The sequence below is a fragment of the Carex rostrata genome, chromosome 11, assembly GCF_964058835.1.
Source record: "Carex rostrata chromosome 11, lpCarRost1.2, whole genome shotgun sequence".
NCBI classification, from domain to species: domain Eukaryota; kingdom Viridiplantae; phylum Streptophyta; class Magnoliopsida; order Poales; family Cyperaceae; genus Carex; species Carex rostrata.
Window position 1 is genome coordinate 6,430,005 of NC_135928.1, and position 23,466 is coordinate 6,453,470.

At 31.5% G+C, this 23,466-nt stretch overlaps 1 protein-coding gene and 3 long non-coding RNA genes across 10 annotated transcripts in view; 2 read left to right on the top strand and 2 right to left on the bottom strand.

Moving 5' to 3' along the window:
- Positions 1–1,391: 1,391 nt before the first annotated feature.
- On the top strand, positions 1,392–2,364 carry LOC144561452 (vacuolar iron transporter homolog 2-like). The gene is made up of 2 exons (XM_078310413.1): positions 1,392–2,170; positions 2,316–2,364. The coding sequence occupies exons 1-2, from the start codon at positions 1,492–1,494 to the stop codon at positions 2,318–2,320; spliced, it is 684 nt and encodes a 227-aa protein (XP_078166539.1). The 5' UTR covers positions 1,392–1,491; the 3' UTR covers positions 2,321–2,364.
- The window catches only part of LOC144561456 (uncharacterized), a 65,477-nt gene continuing 44,091 nt past the window's right edge, over positions 2,081–23,466 (bottom strand). The window contains exon 2 of the long non-coding RNA XR_013513835.1: positions 2,081–2,215. This is a non-coding gene — a long non-coding RNA (uncharacterized LOC144561456). The remainder of the gene's footprint in view (positions 2,216–23,466) is intronic.
- LOC144562283 (uncharacterized) lies at positions 9,021–9,587 on the top strand. The gene is made up of 2 exons (XR_013514037.1): positions 9,021–9,150; positions 9,381–9,587. It is a non-coding gene; the product is annotated as an uncharacterized LOC144562283 (long non-coding RNA).
- Positions 11,430–13,986, bottom strand: LOC144561454 (uncharacterized). Of its 7 annotated transcripts, none has more exons than XR_013513833.1 (5): positions 13,396–13,986; positions 13,168–13,286; positions 12,025–12,625; positions 11,865–11,952; positions 11,430–11,713 (listed from the first exon to the last, which is right to left on the bottom strand). It is a non-coding gene; the product is annotated as an uncharacterized LOC144561454 (long non-coding RNA). The 7 variants fall into 7 exon arrangements; XR_013513832.1 differs by having other exon boundaries at positions 11,430–11,757; XR_013513829.1 differs by having other exon boundaries at positions 11,430–11,952.

Genomic DNA, 23,466 nt, shown 5'->3' on the forward strand with positions numbered 1-23,466 from the left:
TTGATGTCTATTCAGAATGCTGGATTAGTATTATTTTGCTTTGATATTTGTACATAAAAAAATTTGAACGATCTGAATTTTTCACTAATTAACTCAAAGTTTGAGATACCTTAGATGATGTGGATCCGTGCGATGTGCCGATGTAGGGTGTCAGGATAATTCAACATTGTCTTTTTTGCAACTTTTGACACAGCAAAAGAAAAATAATGTAATTTTTAATTGCTCATCTTGCCTTTTCCAAACGTTCGACATACATAAAAAAAATCAATTAAAGAATTTCTTTTTGGGTGGTAAAACTAAATATCATGAGAAATACGTACAGCACAACACGGCAACACGGACACCTGCTCTTTGCGCACCTTTAACAGATAGATTATAAATTTATAATAGTAAAAGCCAATACCCCACTAATTCTCTCCCTAGAGGCCTAGCTCAAACCTCAAAACGGAATTCCCTGTCGTTTTGCTCGGGTCACGTGGGAAACCCAAAATAAAATAAAATCCGAAGCAGCCATCCTCCTAGTGTTTGGTAAATGCCCTGGGGGCTCAAGTCGGACCGGACCGTGCCCGTGCCACGGGTATGCACGGGTACACAGGTACACGGGCACGGGTATTAAACGGGCCGGTCCCGGTTTTTTGAAAAAATACCCGTGAGAACCGGACCCCCGTACCCGTGACACCCGTGCCCGTGAACCCGTGAGCCCGTGGCAGATTTTTTTTTTTTTTTTTACTTTTGATCTAAAATTCAAAATTTAAACCCAAATTCCCCCCATTTCTGGTTTTTAAATACTGTTTTTTAATTTATGTTTTTCTTATTTCTGTTTTTTATTTCTGTTTTTTAAATTCTGTTTTTTTATTTCTGTTTTTTATTTCTGTTTTTCTTATTTCTGTTTTATATTTTTTCTTATTTCTGAATTTTATTTCTGTTTTTTTGTATTTCTGTTTTTTGTATTTCTGTTTTTCTTATTTCTGTTTTTTATTTCTGTTTTTCTTATTTTTGTTTTTTATTTTTGTTTTTTATTTTTGTTTATTTTATTTCTGTTTTAAAAAAAACAGAAAAAAAAAAGAAAAAAAAAATCCGGATCCGGATCCGGACCGGATCGGACTGCCCGGCCCTCCGTACCCGGACCGTCCTGCCCCCGAACCCGTGACGGGCACGGGTATTAAACGGGCAGGGCGGGATTTTTGAAAAAAAATACCCGTGATGCCCGGCCCGTTTTGCCCGTGTGCCCGTGACGCCCGTGACCGTGGCTACCCGTGCCCGTGCCCGGGTTTTGCCCGGACCGCCCGGCCCGGCCCGTTTACCAAACACTACATCCTCCTATAATTTTTATTTAATTTTTAAAAAAATCGCCTGGTCCAGTCAAAATACAGAGTCCATAAATACCAGACCATTAGGCGTGTGTCCTCCATACTCCCAAATCTCTCTCTCCCCTCAGATTGCTTCATTTCCTTCGAAGTAAACTAAGATCTATCACTAGAGACAACAACTATGTCTTTTCGTATGAACTCTGTTGTCCCCACAACAACCTCATCACCAGAAATTTCCAAAATCCCGACGCCCCACAACCAAAACAAAGACCTTGAACTCGGCAAATCCGATGACACCATTGACTACATGCAACGGGCCCAGTGGCTCCGTGCCTCTGTCCTAGGGGCCAACGACGGGCTTGTATCCGTCGCTTCCCTTATGATTGGTGTTGGTGCAGCTAGCTCGGCTGCCAAGGCTATGCTGGTCTCTGGCCTGGCTGGTCTGGTAGCTGGTGCATGTAGCATGGCCATTGGTGAATTTGTGTCGGTTTACGCTCAGTATGACATAGAAAAGACTCTGATCGATCAAGGTGAAGTGATAGATGGAGAAGAAACTAAAAAACCATTAGCAAATCCGTTGCTGGCTGCTGGTGCATCAGCTTTAGCATTTTCAATTGGCGGGCTGCTACCGTTGCTTGCCGGGGCATTTATCAAATCTTTGGGAACGAGGCTGGGTGTTGTTTGTGGAGTGAGTAGTCTTGCGTTGGTTGCCTTCGGTGCAATTGGTGCACTTCTGGGTGGTGCCAAGCCATATAAGGGTGCGCTTAGGGTTTTGATTGGAGGATGGCTGGCTATGCTGACTACTTATGGGATTCTCAAAATGTTCAGTTTACTTTTCCATGTGAACATTTCCTCATCTGGTTAAAGTGATTATAAATTATTAAATCTTTAACGGCTATAAGTGCCTAGTTGGGTTGCAAGGCCTATGTATAGCTCTCTATCTTCCCATTTTTGCGTTTTCCTGCTAATAATATTATGGCAGGAATTCCTGATATTCCCCTTGAGTGTAGCATCATGTAATTAGCATATGTAATAATATCTTGACGGTGGTTAATTCCATGAAGATTTAATAGTCTTTGCTTTTTTTTTTCTTGTAATTTATTTTCCATGTAGATTTAATAGATAACTGGGGAAGTTTATTTTTGCCAGTATTTTCCTTGGTATTCAAGCAGTGTAGCTTAGACCAGGATTCCATGGACTGCACTCAAATTGTGAATTATCGAAATAATTTATATATGGCCAACACAGATACATCATACATGCAAGTTATTAGCTATACCAAACAAGAGGACCGCTCTCTCCGATCTGAGTAACTTGATTTCCTTCACATCGTTTTTAAGCATGTGATCACCTGGTTTCAGTAACAGTAGTTTTGAGCATAAAGGAAAGAGGCTAATTAATTTGAATTTTCTTGAGACCACACTTTGGGGGAATCAAGGAAATCCATTAAATAATAATTCTATGAAGCAGTTATATATCATTATCCAGAGGATACCAAAACAAAATTATAAATAAAGTCAAAATCTTTATTGAGTGGAACGAGGAATCACATAGTAAAAAGAGCTTTTTGATTAGTAGTAAAAGCAAATTTGTCTACAAAATGGATCAATTCTGGGTCTCCTCATCTGGAATATTTTCACCCGGTTTTGATATTTACCTTCAAATTTGTCAATTTCTTTTGCATGCATTGTCTAATAAACTAATTATTATCGTTGGCGATATTGGTAGAATTTGAAATTTAGAGTCCGTAATTCTAATGAAAATAATATATATACAAACCGTTAATTGATGGGCCGGCCGCTTGTATTTTGTGTAACTTGTTGTACTTGATACAATAAACAAATATCCTTTATATATACTTGAATTTTTTTTAAAAAATATGTTAAAATGACCTTTTGAGTTCTAAATCCCCACCTGTTGCAGCCTGCATTTATGGACTTGTAGTCAAGACGCGCTAAAAAACATTAACCAAAGCTTAATAATTTTAAGTAGTTTTTTAAATTCTTAGATTCAATCATCCTGAATTTTTTATGCAAGTACATGATTTGCATAATTTTTTTGAAGTTTTAATTAAAACTCAAAATTTAATCCTATATTATAATGCTATATATACGGTTCGCATATACATATCTTCTTAATATATTGATACATAATACAATTGTCAATATATATATATGAGTTGGGCTACGGTGAGTTACGAAGTAAAGCGACTATTTTACTTCACGCTCATATTTTGCGATTTTAAAGTTCAAAATGTCGATCCGAACCGCTCAACATGATCTCCATATTGAAATGTGATTGGAGACCAAATTTTACATTTTTAATTTGGAATTTTTTTACTATTTATTAAGCCACTTTGAAAATTGCCGATCCAGCGATCCATAAATTTTTACTGTTTTTACTGTTCACCTGGATTTTCAGATTTTCAAAGTGGCTTAATAAATAGTAAACAAATTCCAAAAAATGTAAAATTTAGTTTCCAAGCATATTTTAATATAGATTAAACATCTAACAGTTTGGATCGGCTATTTGAACTTTGAAAATAAAAATATTGCATGAAGTAAAAACATATTTTACTTCGCAACTCACCATAGCCTTACTATATATATATATATATATATAGAGAGAGAGAGAGAGAGAGAGAGAGAGCGAGAGATAGGCTATGGTGCATTGCAATGCATGGAGGGGTTTGTGCATTGGACCATAAATCTAAAATTCAAAATCCAAATGGCCGATCCAAACCGTTCATCTTGTTCTCCATATTAATATGTGCTTGGAGACCAAATTTTACATTTTTCTGAATTTTTTTACTATTTATTAAGTATTTTACAAAATTGTTGATCCAACGGTGGCTGCTGATTTTACTGTTTTGTTAAGCCACCGTTGGATCAACAATTTTGTAAAATACTTAATAAATAGTAAAAAAATTCAGAAAAATGTAAAATTTGGTCTCCAAGCACATATTAATATGGAGAACAAGATGAACGGTTTGGATCGGCCATTTGGATTTTGAATTTTAGATTTATAGTCCAATGCACAAATCCCTCCATGCATTGCAATGGACCATAGCACATCTCTCTCTCTATATATATAACAATATATACCAAACAAATTTTAATTTCCTAACGGAAACAAGTTCCTAGACCTTGAGCTCCTATTAGTATATATGTTAAACTGTATTACATATTTAGGTTTAAAAATAATTTTCTATGAATGTAAATTTGTATATGCATGCATGCCCCTAGTTTTATAATGCACCCATAAATTCGATATAATTTGTATTTCATTATATATCCATCATTTGTTCTATCATGAAAAATTGATCTACCTATGCAGTTTGTTTATGCTGAATTCGAGCAGGGGCGTAACTAGAAAATAGAGATTGAGGGGGCTAAAAATTCAAATATAGTGCAATTTTATTTTATAAAGGGAACTAAAAGGTATTAATACATATGAAAATTACAAAATTTAATGGACTGAAGTATAAAATGTCAATTTATAAGGGGTACCTCCTTTGCTCTCCACAGTGTCCCGCCACTGAATTCGAGCATACATGCACGGCATGCCTTAGGAGGATACATCTCAATTAACATATATATCCGCCTCTTCCTAAATTACACTGCTTAATATGCATATGCCCTCTCATGAATTAGTTCATTTACTAGTGGGGAGTGCAACCCAGTTCTGAAATTAATTTTATTTGTTCTAATGCAGCTGGTGATCAATCTTCGGTGCTTGAGGATTACACAAAATAATTTCCTGCTAATATATTTTTAAGGAAATAAGTAGCAATGCTAAACATATATATATCCCCCAAAATGAATGTCATGATGAAAAAGAGGTTTCAACATTATTCCTTAGATTTCATTAGGTGACATGATATATCGTACTTCCCACGTTTTGTCAATATGAAAGCATCTTCACTTTACTAGTTGTATAAGAAAAAATTGAAGGTTAATTACTAAGTAAAACCATAAATTTCGCATGAGAGGGGGATAAATGATTCTTAGTTTGACACGCTTTTTCTGGGCCGGCTGGGTATGGTTTTGGTTTGATACTCAAATAAGAAAACCTGGGCCTGGCCCACCACTAAACAACTTTATATAACTTTTTTCTGGATAGTTGAAAAATTGCAAACCTTGTAGTTTTTTTTTTCTTCAAGGTTCCAAATATAGTTTCATTTTTGCTGGTAGAAAGAAAAAAAAGGAAGCTTTGTTTGTTTTTGCTAACTTGCAAATTTAACAATTATTACAATTCAATTTTTTTAAATCTAAATTTACAGTTATAGATAGCAAAAAAAAAATATCTTCCGAATTGCATTGTTATAGCAATATTTCAAATAAGTTTTAGAAATAGATCATAGTCATTTGCGTGGTACTTGGCATCCTATTATCTCATATAAAATTTTTGCTCATCTTAATATTTTTGAAATTAGATATACATAATTATATTATTATCTTAAAGATATAATATTGGCAATTTGATTGTTATTAAAATTGGAAAAACATGTTTAAAAATGTATCACCGTATTAATTAATTTATTAATTAGCTGCTTAATAATTCTATATTGCTAACAAATAAATCAGCCCCGGCCATATGTATATATATATGGCTAAATAGTAAATACTAGAACCGGCCGGACAGACCAATTCACTGTTCCCTCATTTCAGTTATTAATCCTGTATTTTTTTCATCCTTGTGTTCTTCTCTGTTGTTTAATTTTGTTTTTTTTAGTTGACTTAATTACCCTAACAATTAATAGAAGTATCATTAATTCATATATAATTAATTGAATCATCTGTTTAAACTTTGGTTATATATTCCAGCATATTCTCAAATAAAATTCTCAAATTAAGCAAGTAGATTTCTTGATCATACAGGAATTGGGATAAAGTTAAAAAAAAGGAAAATTTGAGTTTCAAATACATAAAAAATATATTTGAGAAAAGACTATAATCAAATTATTAATTAGATCTTCTTAATCAATTTTGTTTCTTTAATGGGTCTCTTTTTATTAACATATGTGTAAATTTATTCTTGCTATATATGTATATTATGTATGTAGATTTATTTCTACATCGTTATTGGAAGCGTCATATATAAACCCAACGAATTACTACATCTTATCAATCAGGCAAGGATATTTTTGTCCGTATATATCGAGTATCAATTTTTTTTTTTTTAAAATTTGACGAGATTATATTTAATTTCTAATGTTTGCTAATAGACAAACACAAAATAGATATAGTTAAGTCAATTTTTGTAAAACAAAAATATTAAAGTTATTCCTTCAAAAATTCAAGATACACAAATATAAAATTTTGATATTAGTTCTAGAAGACATCTCGAAATATGGATTTGGCTAATATGCTATGGGTTGCATAGAGGCCTCCCGTGCTATGGCTCAATATTCGACTTTTTAAAATCCTAATGGTCGATCCGAACCGTTCATCTTGTTCTCCATATTAATATGTCTTTGGAGACCAAATTTTACATTTTTTGGAAATTGTTTACTATTTTTTTAGATTTATTGAATATCGCTGTTTTTTATGGTCCAGATTTGTCTGAAAAACAACGATTTTCAATAAATCTAAAAAAATAGTAAAAAAATTCCAAAAAATGTAAAATTTGGTCTCCAAACACATATTAATATGTAGAACAAGATGAACGGTTCGGATCGACCGTTAGAATTTTGAAAACTCGAATATTGAGCCGTAGCACGGAAGGCCTCTATGCAACCCATAGCACCGTAGCCAAGTCCCTCGAAATATATTGGAGCGAACATTTATGGGATATATTGCAATCGATGCGAAACAAGGACCCGTATTTAGATTCGGTGTCTCCGTATGGAAATAAATCTTTTGTTATTCTCAAGGAATAACAGGAACTTGTTATTCCGATCTCAACCATTGGTTCTTTTTGAGATTCGTGCATAAAAAACTTATTTTTTGAGATGCGCACATAAAAAGTTTGAACAGTTGAGATCGGAATAACAGCAGATTCATTTCTGTCTCCATATACTCTGCATATATATCAGACGATAGGATCTCTCATTCAGCACCGGCCACATGAGATATATTTAGCCTTCTCACGACATGGATTAGCTAACGGAGCTTTCGTCAATGCTGCTTTACTCGTGTATCTTTCTATGAAAAAAATATCAGTATCCCATGCTCCTTTACCCGTTTATCTTTGTATGAAAAGAATATCGTCCCAAAAAGACCAAGAGGAGATCAAATTGCTTAGTTATATTCAAGAAAATTAGTAGTTGTAGCTGTTGGTACTGTGGTACTTGCCGTGTCAAATGCGCCTTCCTTTCAGTCTTTTCAAAGCGACGTTGCCACCCGCTATTTCGAATTTTTTTCATAAACTATAATTAATAAATCGAAAATTAGAAAACTAATATGATTATTTTTTTTTTTTGAAAAACCATAAGGACCGTATGGTCTCTACGGTCTCCAAAATTGCATTTCTCCAGACCGTAGGGACCATATGGTCTTACCATTTTTTTTTATAAAACATAAATTTTTTAATTTTTTGTATTAAAATATTAGAAATATTGAATATATTTCTTTGAAAATAGATGAAATATAATATAATTTGATTTATTAGAAAGACTGCAACAAATAACCCGGATCAATATTTTTCAGGTCGGATTTTTCGCGGCTGTAAGAAAAATTAATATATTTCTTTATGTGTTATTGGAAAAAAAATAAAAATGCTTAGATTCTGAGTTATTGATCCCGGTTCAAAAGTCACTTCTAGGTAATCCAGAAAATATTGTGATCCTTCTAGGACATTTAATTTATAAAAAAGTTGTATCTATTTTGAGAATTCTTTTTGAATAACAATTATTAAATAACTTAAAGTTTTTGTTTTTTTTTTTAAATAGATACAACTTTTCATAAATTAAATGTACTAGAAGGATCACAATATTTTCTAAATTACCTAGAAGTGACTTTTGAACCGGGATCAATAACTTAGAATCTAAGCATTTTTATTTTTTTTCTAATAACACATAAAGAAATATATTAATTTTTCTTACAGCCGCGAAAAATCTGACCTGAAAAATATTAATCCGGGTTATTTGTTGCAGTATTTCTAATAAATCAAATTATATTATATTTCATCTATTTTCAAAGATATGTATTCAATATTTCTAATATTTTAATACAAAAAAAAAAAAATGGTAAGACCGTATGATCCCTACGATCTGGAGAAATGCAATTTTGGAGACCATAGGGACCATACGGTCCTTATGGTTTTTCAAAAAAAAAAAAAATCATATTAGTTTCCTAATTTTTGATTTATTAATTATGGTTTATGAAAAAAATTCCGCTATTTCTATAAATTTATTTGACCAAGTACCTCATACCTTGTCCTTCTTAAAAATTTAATTTTTATTTCTCTTTCCCGTACCGACTAGCGTGGTAACCACGCGCCTCTCATTGCTTTAATACCACAAGGTTACCTAACACGCCAGCCTCTTTGTCATGTTGTCGCACTTTTCCCATGGTGGACACACGCCAATGCTTAAAATAATAAGCCTTTAATGGTGGGATTAGCTGGGAATGCTGGATCCAGTGAATTAAGCCACTTTTCCCAATCCGCTGACGACTTACATTGTTGTCTGTTTGACTATAATGAATGGGTCTTATGAGACCAAATTAACATCATATATAGTGTGTCAAGTGGTGTGGTGCATTAGGTAAGTAGACCAGCTTGATTATCTCTTATAAATTAGAGGCCGCACCATGGATTGAGTCATCTGCACTACCCTCTCTTAATTAATTTCTCTCTCCTTATCAGCACAAACAAGAGAGAAGTTCAGAAATTTAAGGTAAGAGTTTCAGACTATACTTTAGCATTCTCCAGTTATAATTTGTTAACCTTTTGAAGCACATTTTCAAAACAATAAGCAGCCATGCACCCCCCCGAGTAATAAAATCATGAACATTGTGTTTTTGTTTTTGTTTTCCTCCTTGTAAACCAGAACAAGCTCAAGCTTCTCAGCTCTAATTGAGTTTTATCAATAATATTAAGATTACTTTTTTTGTTTACATCTAACAGGATAACATGCAGCGAGCGGGACAGAATAGAATGCTAAGTTTCTCGCAAGATCCCTTGTCTAACAATGAATCATATGGTGTTGAACAGGGGTGGTGTTACGGTCTGGGTAGTTCTTCGAATGGCCATAGACTTCCTTCAAAGTCACACTGTAGAAGCCATGATAAAGAGCATAGAGTGGCACAGAGAAGCCTAACTAAGGTGAGAAAAGAATGGATGAAGGTTAAAGAGGAGATGGGTTATGCAAAATTGTGTGGGGAACATTTGAGTGAGGTGTTAGTCGAGACGGATAAGAAAATAGAAGCTATGTTGGCCGAGCTTGATCAGACGGATAAATATATGCAGGATTTGATTGCTCAAAATGAGGAACAAGGGTATTGCTAAGAGAGAGAGGACAGTGATGGTTTCTGGTAGAAATTAATTAATTTCGAGTGTAAAGAGGACGGAATAATTATAGGATGATCTACATTAGGATAGAGATGTACGTATGGTTTTAGACTTTAATTAGGCACACATATATATATATATTTTTGTTGTTATTGTTGAATCTCTTTATGTATTTATGTTGTATAGTTTACTCAGTTTCAATTATTCGTCAGGTTTATAGTTCTACAACTATACAGATTTCCATCCATTAATTACTTCTTTTCTGTACAGAGAGATTGGGGAGGGATCTGATCGTAGTCCTAATTAAGGTACGACTGACAAATCTGTAAACTTAATAGCTAATTAATTAATTACAGTTTATTTAATCGGTAAACTAATTAAGGTGGTTAAACGAAAATCCAATTGATGATACAGAAACTTTTAATCAATTGCAAAACTTTTATAGTAAAAAACAACTGTCCAATAAAATAATAAAAATTAAAATAGCTGTCTTGTATTGAAGTCAACAAATACAGGTTACAATGGGACGTGCAATTTGGTGCTGTGCCCATGGTTTTCTTCAAGTTTATTTAAACAAAAATTATTTGTGTCGTAAACACGGACATCTAACCCATAATTTATTTTGTCATTTTTTTATGATGTTGAAATGATCCTAATTATCCAAGTTAACCTGAGCTGGATCAATGAACTTGGGCCATTAATTTGTTTGATGCAACTACATCACTACAAATTGTCTTGAGAATTAATTACCTAATTGTTCTATGCTAGCAAGCATCTAACAATAAATTAACAATCAACTAACACATGGCTTGTGTTGCTCACACTTATATTTACTTCTTAATTAATTTCTGTGTTCGTACTTGTTGAAGGATGAAATAAAGAGAACAAGAAACATAATTTCAAACTATAGAAATATGTGCATTATTCGATTGAATCCAGTCAAGATATAAGGATACAGAATATAGGAAGCAGCTAATAGTCTCCTAACTCCAGTCATCCAAAAATTCTCTAGATATTTTTAAAGATCCTGTAAACTAATAGAGCAAATTCGGTAAATTTCAATACTAAATCCTATAAACTAATTCAACGAATCCTGTCAATATAAAAACTTATCATTTCTGTGTGGTTCCCAATAATCATTTTAACCTCCACTTTAACCACTTTAACTTTCACTTCAGCTTCCACTTTAACCACTTTAACTTTCACTTCAACCTCCACTTTAACCTCCACTTCAACCTCCATTTTTTTTTCCAATTTTTTTAAAATTTTTTTTTGAAACTTTTTTTTGAAATTTTTTTTGAAATTTTTTTCCCTCTTTTTTTTTTCAAATATCGTCCTAGATGCCACTATCAATTATTTTAAATTATGTAAACTTTATTACATAACTCTGTATATAGTTTCTTTGAATCCTGTAAACTAATAAAAAAAAATTAAATTTTTTTTTTTTTAAAATTTACATCTAAATGATGCTTTCAATTGTTTTGAATTCTGTAAACATAATCACATAACTCTGTAGACAGTTTCATTAAATATTGTAAACCGGTAAAAAAATTCAATTATAATTTTTTTTTAATTCTATAAACCTTATCACATGACTCTGTAGATAATTTCATTGAATACTGTAAACCACTAGAAAAAATTTAATTTTTTTATTCTACATCTAGATGCTACTTCCAATAATTTTAAATTTTATAAACCTTTTTACATAACACTGTAAACTGTTTATTTGAACACTGTAAATCTAATACATGAATTCAAGTACAAGCATGTAATGTATACAAACTATAAATCATTCACTCAGCCTATACATCGGTTCTGGCATCAACCATAATTAAGCATCTCCATATAATTCAAAATTGAATTCAACCTCTGAATCTTGAGTTGCTTCTTGAACCGATTGATGAAAAAAAGGGCTGGGCATAAAATTGTCATCTCCATAGTAGTCCAGTCTAGCATCAGAATGAACATTAATACTGGTAAATTACACCCAGCGCTATATAAGGGAGAGGGGCAATTAATATTGTGCATAAAGTTTGATCATAAAAAAAAAGATTTGCTCATGGCCATGCTGGTTCAGATGAGTAGTACATAAAGACTTACCTGAAGCTCATGTTCGGTGAATTGGAGAAGTTTCTTGTGTAGATTAGAAAGTACAAAAGTTTTCTCTACACAGAGCGCTGGGCTTGAACTGAATTAGAAAAGAAAGTCAAGAAAAAATAAAAAGGAAAAGTGATAAGGAAAAAACAAACAAATAGCTTACCCATCTGAGGCAACAAGAGAAGGTACCAGCTTCATTGGAAGTAATGGATATGCCAACTAAAAGTCGATGAGAAGTTTGAAACTAATAATCTATCACAAAAGTAGTTTGTGGTACTTGCAGAGAAATGTTTACTTGTTAAATAAAACACAAACTTTTGGAAATATGAAATTGAGGAAAAAAAAGTTGAAAACTTACGGGTCAGCCCGTTGAATACGGCAAATCTCGCATAAAAATCGAGTCGGCATATTAAACTGTCCATCAACTGGATCTGATACAATCACACATCCAGCATGCTTCACACTAGAATATATTATAATTACACTTCTCTTAAAAGGAAAATTAATAGAAGTGAAACAGCAATAGAATGTTTTACTGAACCAACAATTTCATGGTACTGGGATTTTCAGCACTTGGGAGTAGTAGTTAGTGCCTGCGGGTACTTTCCTCTGGAGTTAACTATGCTATACATGTATGTTAAGAGAAAAGATGAGAATTAACTTACCAGATGCAAGATTTTACAACGATGCAGAGAGTACATACCAGTGCTGGTTGTGCCTTCCATATTGTGAACAAAATAATATTCGATACCAATTGCAGTCTCCTAGTTATTGTGACAATTAAGATATATTTCATATATTTGTTGTTATAAATTTGATGCTAATTGTTGCACATGTATGGCTTGATTCAATTAGTTTTGGAATATGATGCCATTATGGGGAAGGGGGGGGGGGGGGGGGGGGGGGGGGGGGTTCAATGATACAACCATAACAATGAATAATGAGCATAAAAGGGTAAAAAGAACACCCGCTATTCAAAGTCAAAGTTTGCCAGTAATATGAAAGCAAGCCGGATCAAAATTGGATTAGGCTCTATCTCATTTACTTTGGAAATAAATAGAAGCTTAAACATTCTCATATTAAGAAAATTCTGGTGGAATAATTGTTACAATAAAACCAATTCTGATTGAAATAACTACCCCGATTTCTTTGTGAGACCTATATAAGATGATAAAGATGAAGTGCCAAATCAACATAGTGTTGATACTAACACATTATCAACAAATCAAATGAGACCTATATAGTATGGAAATTCAGAACTGCAAGCTGTCGTATAAAAATTGTTCAACTTGAGTGATGAATCTACCTTCCGCAATTAAGCATCTCTTTGTAATTCAAAATTGAATTCAACCTCTAAATCTTGAGTTGCTCCTTGAACCGATTGATGAAATTATTGTCTTTGGAATCAACCTCTTCTTCAACCACCTCATGAAATTAGAAAATAGTACACATTAGATAAGTATATTTAAAAAGTAATTTTCACAAACACCTCATGTGCTCTATTCTAAAATTGAAAATTTAGAGAGTAAATTACCGTCAACTGTAGATATCTCTTTAGCGATCTGAGCTCAGGTGACGATCTGTTGTCCATTGATCTAGGTGATCTGAGCTCATTGACATTGACATAATTTCGGCGAGGTACCTGCAATGTAGAAGAGGCTAGGCGGCTAGCACAACCTCCGCCTCCTTGGCGCACAACGCCAACAAGACACTGTATATCCCATAACTACACGTCACTTCCTGATCGACAGTGGAACACCGTCAGCGGTAACCACCGGCGGCCTGAATCCTCCGACTCACCGCCGAACGACGGCGATTATTCGTTCTACTTTGTTCACGAGTGAGCGATTCTTCAGGTTTGGAGCGATACACAAGGGAATCGCGCTCGATCGCGTCGTCTGGTGATAGATTGGAGAACTCGTTGTTGTTAATGGCGACTTGATATGCGACGAGGTAGACGCTGTAAAAGACCGAAGAGGAGCGGCGCAGCCATGGTGGCGCACAGGGGTGAGGAGGTCCGGCGCGGCCATGGCGGTGCGCAGGGGTGACGACCTGGATTTTGTCGAAGGGGTCGGAGAGGAATTCGGGGAAGAAAGAGGTTATGGATTTTATGAATTTTCTAAACTTAAATTTGAAGAGAGAGAAAGAGAACGGGAGAGATCGGAAGCTTTTTAACTGTGATAGTTTGACCGTTAAAAATGTGATAGTTTGACCGTTAAAAACGTGTAGAAATCAGTTCGGGGATCATCGGGGACTGTAGCTTACCTTTTTTCTAGAATATAATACAATATTAATTCAGTATTAGTTTGTTCGAGATGTGATCTCAAAAGATAAAATTATTGTGAAAAAAGATTGATACCGAATCAATCCACTAATATGCTTACGAAGCATCTTTCAATTGTAAAGTTTTTGAGTTTTACTAATGATCGATGTCAGTTTGTTTCGAGCTTGTTGCTAGTTTTGTTTCTAACTTTTTCTAGTTTATGTTTATCTTTATGTTGTAAAATGTAGGTAAGAGAAATAATATAATTAAGCTTCGACTTAATTATATGATGTCTCTCTTTCTCTCCAACTCTCTACTATCTTTCTACTTCGTCGAAATCCTAACAAAAATGAAAAATATCCCAAAAATACCAATGCACATCATGTGGAAAATTAGGGCAAGTTATAGGGTTACAATTAATTCAGTTCATACATACGTATGTGAATTAAGCTATATAAACGTGTAAAATTAAATTCAAAATAAAAGTTACTATTAGAAGCATAAGAGAAGTCTTTTGCAACTCTAGTTGTACTTCATGTTTCTCATTGTTGTGTTGGATATACATAACAATAGCAATTGTGTTTCACCGATCCACATAAATAAGTTGACAAACAATTAATAATAAGTATGCTAGTAATACTTGGAGATGTTGACTCTAGTAGTAAGCTTTGGATATGGTAGTTTTTGAAACTGGTGTTAGTGGGAGTTGATGTTCTCTTATTTTGGTTGTAACAAACTTTCCAAGTTTAAACAGGCTAAAAAGCATTTTATCATAAAAAAAAAAAAAGTATACTAGTACCGAACATACAACTCTCTACTCTCTCTGTTTTGTGAAAATATGTGTGTTTAGATTTTTTTTTTATAATTTAAAAATCCCAAATGTTGCATATATATATCCAAGAATAATTATATCATTCCCCTCACCCCTATCCCCCCATTTATCTCCCCACTCTCTCTCCCCAAATTAACTTCCTTAACTGCCTTTTATCCCCCCATTAATTCCGCTAATAATTTTCATTTATCCCCGCATTAATTACTATCATTTAATAACAATTCCCGCATTAATTATACTGTCCTTTTAATAACAATCATCGCATTAATTATACTGTCCTCTAATAACAATTCCCACATTAATTATACTGTCATTTAATAACAATTCCCGCTAACAATTATTTTTATTGTTTATTGATATTTAAGAAAGTATTTACCATTGTTCTGACAAGTATTTATCATTATCCTTGACATAATAATATTTTGATTTGATTAAACATTACTTATTGACAAGTTCAAGAACAAATTTCAAAAAAATATTTATCATTGTTTTGACAAGTATTTATCATTATATCTGAGAAGTATTTATCATTGTCTTTGACGTACATATGTTTTACTGAATATTGCAATTATATTTGAGAAGTATTTATCCATGTAACATACAATATTTATCATTGCTTCTGAGAAGTATTTATCGTTGTCTTTAACATACATATATTTTATTAAAAATTACAATTTAAAGTTGATAAAAATTGATAATAGTCAATTATTAAAAAAAAAATAACATTATATGGTTTAAATTATTTATATGAAAAATATACATTAAACTTCCATTGTGCAGATTATTATATACGAATTCATATAAAACCATAACAGATTTCAATTCATGCAACATATATACATATTGTCTTTTGTACACATGCAATCCCATATGATCCACATAACATATACTCCTCAAGATCCAATACAATGTTTGTATAGAAGTTACGTCCTTACCACTTAGTAACCATGTGATCAAGGTTTGGCCAAAATGCTTGGTCCGATTTTTTTATTTATATCCAAAAAATTATATAAATTTAAAAAACTAACCAAACTGCTTGTTTTTTTTCCAAAACTACCCAAACCGGAAATTTTTTTTCCGGTTTCAATACCAATTTCCGGAAATTGGATCCTAAATCCGAAATAATTTTTTCCGGATTTAGGATTTTTTTTTTTTGCTAAATCCGGAAATTTTTTTTCCCGATTTAGGATTTTTTTTTCAGTTTTTATTTATAATTTATTTATTTTTTATATTGAAGTATTACAAATATTTAATATATTTTTTTAAAAAAAAGATGGAATACTATATAATTTGATTTATTCGAAAGACTGCTACAAATAATCCGGATCAACATTTTTCATGCCGGATGTTTTACGGCCGTAAAAAAAATAATATAATATAATATATGTATATGTATATGTATATATAATATAATATATGTATATGTATATACAATATAATATATGTATATGTATATACAATATAATATATGTATATGTATATATAATATAATATAATATATGTATATGTATATGTATATATAATATAATACTAGTATCATACCCGTGCATTGCAACGGGACATATTATAAGAAACAAATATATCAATGAAAATAATAATTATTTAAAAATTAAAACACATTTTAATAGAAAATTTATATGATTATGTATTTTTAATTAACTTTAATCGTGATCTCTGATAATAATTTGATGATGTGATGATTCTCTATTTTTAAGTACAAATGATATCAAATAATAGCTCGATTCGAATCTAATATCAAATATCATACAACAATTCAATATCAACATGTAATATGATATCAAAAAACATAAATAAAAGTGTTATCGTTTTTATGTATAGGACACACACATTACAAGAGAAATATATATTCACACACACGTTCCAATTTATATTCTTCTTCTTCTTCTTTGTTTTCAATTTAAAATACACACACACACACACACACACACACACATTGATATATTATATATTGGAAATATATTCTAAATTGCTCACACCAATATATATAGAAACAAAGAAAGAGAAATAAGGAAATAAAAAAAATATTGATTTCTATTGTGATCCATATAGAAACGAAGAAAAAGTAAGGAAACAAAGAAATAAGAAAATGGAAGGTGGAGTCTTCTCAATTGAAGAGGAGAAATATAGAAACAGATAAATATATTGCTAAAATTAGGAATTTGTTTTTATTTTAATTGTAACGTATCGTGTGGCAGCACATGTGGTGGGTATGTTTTTAACTAAATTTAAACTTCTATACATAAAATAGATGCATTTAATCAAAAGAAGACAAATTATGTAATTGAAGGGCTGAGATCAAATCCGAATTTTCATCTTTCAATCGTAGCCGTTGGCGGATCGGACACCCAACGTGCTTAATAATATGTATATATAATATAATATATATGAAAATGAAGATATAAAATATGAGGTATGATGAGGTATAAAAAAAATGAGGTATTGGAACCCTCGTTTAGTGCCTTAAAAATTCACTTTAAGTTTTCGTTCAACGGTAGGCATTCAACGATTGGTATTTTCAAAGTTTTCAAAGTCCAAACAGTCAATCCAAACCGTTCAACATGATGGATATTTTAAAATGTGCTTACAGATCAAATTTTACATTTTTCTAAATTTTTTTACTATTTATTAAGATGGGTACAAAAATTCAATGGTATGAATATAGCGATTTTGTTAAATACTTAATAAATAGTAAAAAAAATTCAAAAAAAATATAAAATTTGATATGCAAGCACATTTTAACATATATATTATATTATATATACATATATTATATTATATAGAGTGTGGCTAATTTGCTACCGGAAGCACTCGACCGAGGTGCTTCCGGGGCTATATTAGCGTATGTGATGTTCAAACAACAAATCCAAACCATTAGATATTTAATCTATATTAAAATATACTTGGAGACCAAATTTTACATTTTTTGGAATTTTTTTACTATTTATTAAGATGGCTTGAAAATCGCTGTTTTTATTAAAATTCTGCACCGTAAAAAACAGCGACTTTCAAACCATCTTAATAAATAGTAAAAAAAATCCAAAAAATATAAAATTTGGTCTCCAAGTAGATTTTAATATAGATTAAACATCTAACGGTTTGGATTTGTTGTTTGAACATCACATTCGCTAATATAGCCCCGGAAGCACCTCGGTCGAAGTGCTTCCGGTAGCAAATTAGCCACACTCATATTATATATACATATACATATATTATATTATATATACCTATACATATACGTATACATATATTATATTATATTAATTTTTCTTACGGTCATAAATAATCCGGCATAAAAAATGTTGATCCGGATTATTTGTAGCAGTCTTTCGAATAAATCAAATTATATAGTATTCCATCTATTTTTTAAAAAAATATATTAAATATTTGTAATACTTCAATACAAAAAATAAATAAATTATAAATAAAAAACTGAAAAATGAAAAAAAAATTTCCTATAAAAAATTTTTCGGGAAAAAAAATATCCTAAAAAAAAAAGAAATCCTAAATCCGGAAAAATTTATTCCGGATTTAGGATCCAATTTCCGGAAATTTTTTTTTCTGGAAATTGGTATTGAAACCGAAATGTTTTTTCCGGTTTGGGTAGTTTTGGAAAAAAAACAAGCGGTTTGGTTAGTTTTTTAAATTTATATAATTTTTTGGATATAAATAAAAAAATCGGATGCTTGGTTATGATCTAGTTTGGACCAAAATTTCATACATACCTAGTTGTATTATATCCAACATATCAAAAAATGAGTGTGCATGTGATCCATGACATGATGTCTCTTGGTTAAAGGTCTCTAACAAAATTGCATCTCCAATGGAAAAATACAATAATCAACATATATGTGCATACATACATAAGAAAATTATAATGTGTATGCATACATACATAATAGAGAATAAAAATTCTCAGTTAAAATTTTCGTCCAAAATTATAAGAAAATATTTATACATAAGAAAATTGCAATTATGTCTGAGAAGTATTTATTTATGTAACATAAAATATTTATCATTATGCTTGAGAAGTATTTACCATTGATGTTTTACTAAAAGTTGGAGTTATGTCTGAAAAGTATTTATCCATGTAACATAAATTATTTATCCATATAATATAAAATATTTATCATTATGTATGAGATGTATTTGTTATTGATGTTTTACTGAAAGTTGCAATTATGTTTGAGAAATATTTATACATGTAGCATGAAGTATTTATCCATGTAACATAAAATATTTATCATTATGTCTGAGAAGTATTTATCATTGGGTGAGGAGATTGTTTGTTTAATGGTCTTCAGTTGTGCGTGGACAATCCAAAAAAAAAAGGAAATTTTATGCAGGGATAACTGACAAGTATTTATGAGATGATTGTTTATTTAATGGTCCCAAGTTATGCGGGGATGATTCAAAAAAAAAGAAATTTTGTGCGGGGACAATTGATGGATTGATTTATTCTTTCATAAATAGATATCATTGCATAGGGATTAATACTTTGCAAATTCAAGATAAATACTTTGATGCTTCAAGTTAAATACTAATAGTTTACGAAATGCTTATTAATGACTGAGTGGTCCCCCATGATTTTTTTGACAGTTTGTCCGGGGATAAAGCTTTGGGGATTGTTATCAGAATCCTATATCCAAATGCACCTATTAAGTTGCACCATTTGTTTGCACCTAAAGGTAGAGTGCAGAATTTAATTAGCCTATAATTTATGTGGCTTAATATATATGATTTAATCTATATTTAATTTTAAAAATTAAACTATTAATTTTAGTTTAAAATAACTTGACCCGTAATAGAATATTTTTAACACATCTTTCCACGAGCACACATATTAAATAATCGCAAAAAAAAAAAATTGCAAGTTTATATTTTTGAAAATTATGGTCTGTTGCTGGTGCATGTCTTCTCTAATTAAGAAATACTTTGTGCCTATATTTGTGCTTTCCATGGTGGTGAAGTACTGTAGCAAAAAGCGTTCAAAGGAACCTGCACGAAGAGCACTTTGCGAATTGATCCTTATCCGAAATTTGGGGATATTTCCGAGACAGAAAGGGACGATGATAGAGGACTCCAAACGAGGGATGTAAAAAATAGCTTAGATTTGTAACTCGCTCATAACTCGTTGGCTAACTGCTTGCTTTAACTTGCTCATTTACAACTCAAGTCAGTTTCAACTAGAGTTAGCTGACTTATTTAATAAATAAGTTGAGTTTGAGCATACTGTTCGCACAGAATATATGCTACAAAGTTTCGGTATGACAAGCTATACCTTTTAAACCTTTGTTATACTCTGTCAAATCAGATAGCAAGTGTACTATCCTATCGATGAGTATGCTCAGGTATCGATCCACAGGGACGGAAGAAAACGACCGGACTTATCCTAAAATCACTTAAGATTCTAAAAGTGAGAGAAATTGGTTTGGTTTAGTTCTAACAATTCTACTGATTTATGACAAGTTTAAAAGACAATAAAAGAGAATTAAAGTTATTTTCAATTGATAAAAAGGCGTTTCCAGGGTTCAGATTTCATTTCTGTTCAGCTCCGAGGCATACGGCCCGTACAGATTCCCGTACGGTCCATATGGGACCCCAAGTTGATGTTGCAGCTACTGTTTTCTGTGTTGATACTAATGTTTAGGGTTTCTATCGACTAGATCTAGATACTTAACCTCAACTTTCGCATTTTGGCCTAATACCTGATTACCGGACTCAAATACTTCCCTCTTAGATGCGTTAAACCTCAACTTTCGCATTTTGGCCTAATTTATCTAAGTTACTTGTCGGTTTACTAAAAGTATCCAAGGACTTTCGCCTCAAGGAAAGTTTCACCTTTCGGGTACTCCTTGGTTTCACCCTACTTCATATACTTTATTCAGTTGGATTAAATGTCATAGACTTGGCTCCTAACACTTAGATGTGTGCATTCATCTAACGAGATGACTAATCAATTCAAGCAAGCACAAATAAAGCAATCAAAATACTACGCAACAAGGTAAAAACAAAGCATTCAACACAAAACCCAAGTAGCATGCAAACAAAGCCAAACTAGAAACTACATCTTAGCCCTAGAAACAAAGTAAATTACCTACTCATGTTCACAAGATAACACAAATAACAAGAAATGAAAGAGTTCATGACAAAACAGTGGAAAATCTGAAGATCCGTTGCAAACTCGCATTTTTCACTTCTCTTCCTCTTTTCCTCGTCTTTTCTCACCTCCAGGAAAGGTTGTCCAGATTCAATGACCCCATCTCTCTTTTTCTGCTGTGGAATATCTCCTTTAATGTCTCAGATCACACCCCTAGAGGCTTCCTTTTCGGCCTCCTTAAATTATGCTCATTTCAGATTCCAGCTGGATTTTCCGAATTAGCGTCGTACGGTTTGTACGGGATCCGGTACAAAATGTCATACGGACTGTATGAAAAGTAGTTAGATCCAGTTTTTCGCCCTTTTTCCTGCAAAATACCAAACAAAGCATAGCAGTACCACATTTCATCGAAATACAAGTAAAAAGTCCACATTTATAGGCTTTAAAGCACAGGTTTCAGTGTAAATCAGGGCCGTAATTTAGATATAATATGGAGATATCACATACCCGAACTCGCTCATTAACAACTCGAGTTACACAAATTTCATCATAATAAATCATATGCCTTTCTAAATGACTCCTAAGCTGTTGTTTGAATTGTATGTTTTGTTAGTTGTATTGTGAATTATATTTAAATTGTTTGTATTTAGATAAACTCTTACTAGCTAAGTCGTTTGAATTGTTTGTATTTAGATAAACTCTTACTAGTATATAATTATAACTAATAAAATTGACTAGTCAAACAAGTTATAAACAAGTTGTGAGCCAACTCGAGTTGGTAATGAGCTGAACTTGAGTTGGCTTTACAGCTCATTATTGCTATCCCAACTCGAGTTGACTCACTCATTAACTAAATGAGCTGAGTATGAGTTGGAGGTAACTCGCTCAAATTCGGCTCATTTACAACCCTACTCCAAACGGATTGAACACGAAACATATTAAATTAATTTTCATATAAGAAAATAAAATAACATAAAACACAACTATAATTTAGATATTTGATCATTAAGGTGAACAAATAATTTTTTATGTTAAACTTGTTATGTAATTATAAAATATATATCTGGTTAATAAAAATTAATCAACGATATAATCATATTTTCAAATAAAAAATACCAACAAAAATAATATTTTTTTCTATAAATATTTATAATTCTAAAACAAACAAATATCCGAAAGATTAAAAAATATAGATATGGATATTTATCTGTATCTGCACAAACAAATGTCTAAAAAAAATAAAAAATAAACACATATATAGATAATTATTAGTATTTGTATTCATATATGCTTTCAGAATTGAAACCGTATTGTATCCGTATCCACATATTTCATATATGTATTTGTATCTGAGCAAACTATTCGCATTAATTCAGTATGCAGTTTTATTTTCCCTCTAATACAAGCTATGAACTTGGTGGTTCCAGTCGAAGGGCTTTGAAGAAAAAAAAAATATGAACCACTATACAATATTTATACATCATATAAGTCTTCTTCAAGAAGATTTTTCTTTTAAATCTTCTTCGGGAAGATTAAATTAAAAAATGCACTTCATATAAAATTCTATGAATCATACTAAACATCTCAAAATAAATATAAAAAAATTGATAACTTATTTCATTTAGCAATTACTAGGAAGTATTATTTATATAAATGAAATTGAAATAAAAGTTATTAAAATTACCTCGAATCTTCAACTAGTAGAGCTCTCGTGCTAATAACGTGTTATAAAATAAATATGAACAAGCATAAAGAAGAATAAGCAAAATAGAGATGAAAAAATGGCAATATCTTTATTCATACATTTCTCATATGTGTGTACAATACAATATTACAAAGCCTCTATTTATAGGCTACAAATTGTAAATGAAAAACTATCTAAATAAATAGAGAAATAAATTTCAATAGTAGTGGCCATCAATTTCAATTGTAGTGCATGGAGTAGTGGAGATAGTGGAGAATGAATATTGGGAGTTATGAACATCCACATTAATATTTTATTCATAACATAATTAGTAATTTAGCATTTGTTGTTTCTTTTTTTGGAATATCGTTTATGACTTAATATGACATTTCATATCTATCATAATAATGTGTCAAATTTCAAAAATTAAACATAGAAATGTTATCCATCAGTAACAATTTACTTCTTGCATAAATTAGATTTAGAATATAGCATGACATGCTTTCTTCTCCACAACAATGATAAAGAGAGAATAATCAAATTAAGTGAATAAAAATCAGATTAATAATAGAATAAAGAAGCATAGCAAATTTTTCCTTATTTTAAATAAATTTTAGATTTTATACTTTTATTTTTAATTATTAAATCTGTAAAATACGGTGTAGTTAAGATCAGGTTATTTTTTTGAATAATTATTTTAATATCAAC

What these genes read in the sequence shown, in the direction of transcription:
- LOC144561452 (XM_078310413.1), top strand. Translation starts at nt 1,492, where the DNA reads ATGTCTTTTCGTATGAACTCTGTTGTCCCCACAACAACCTCATCACCA.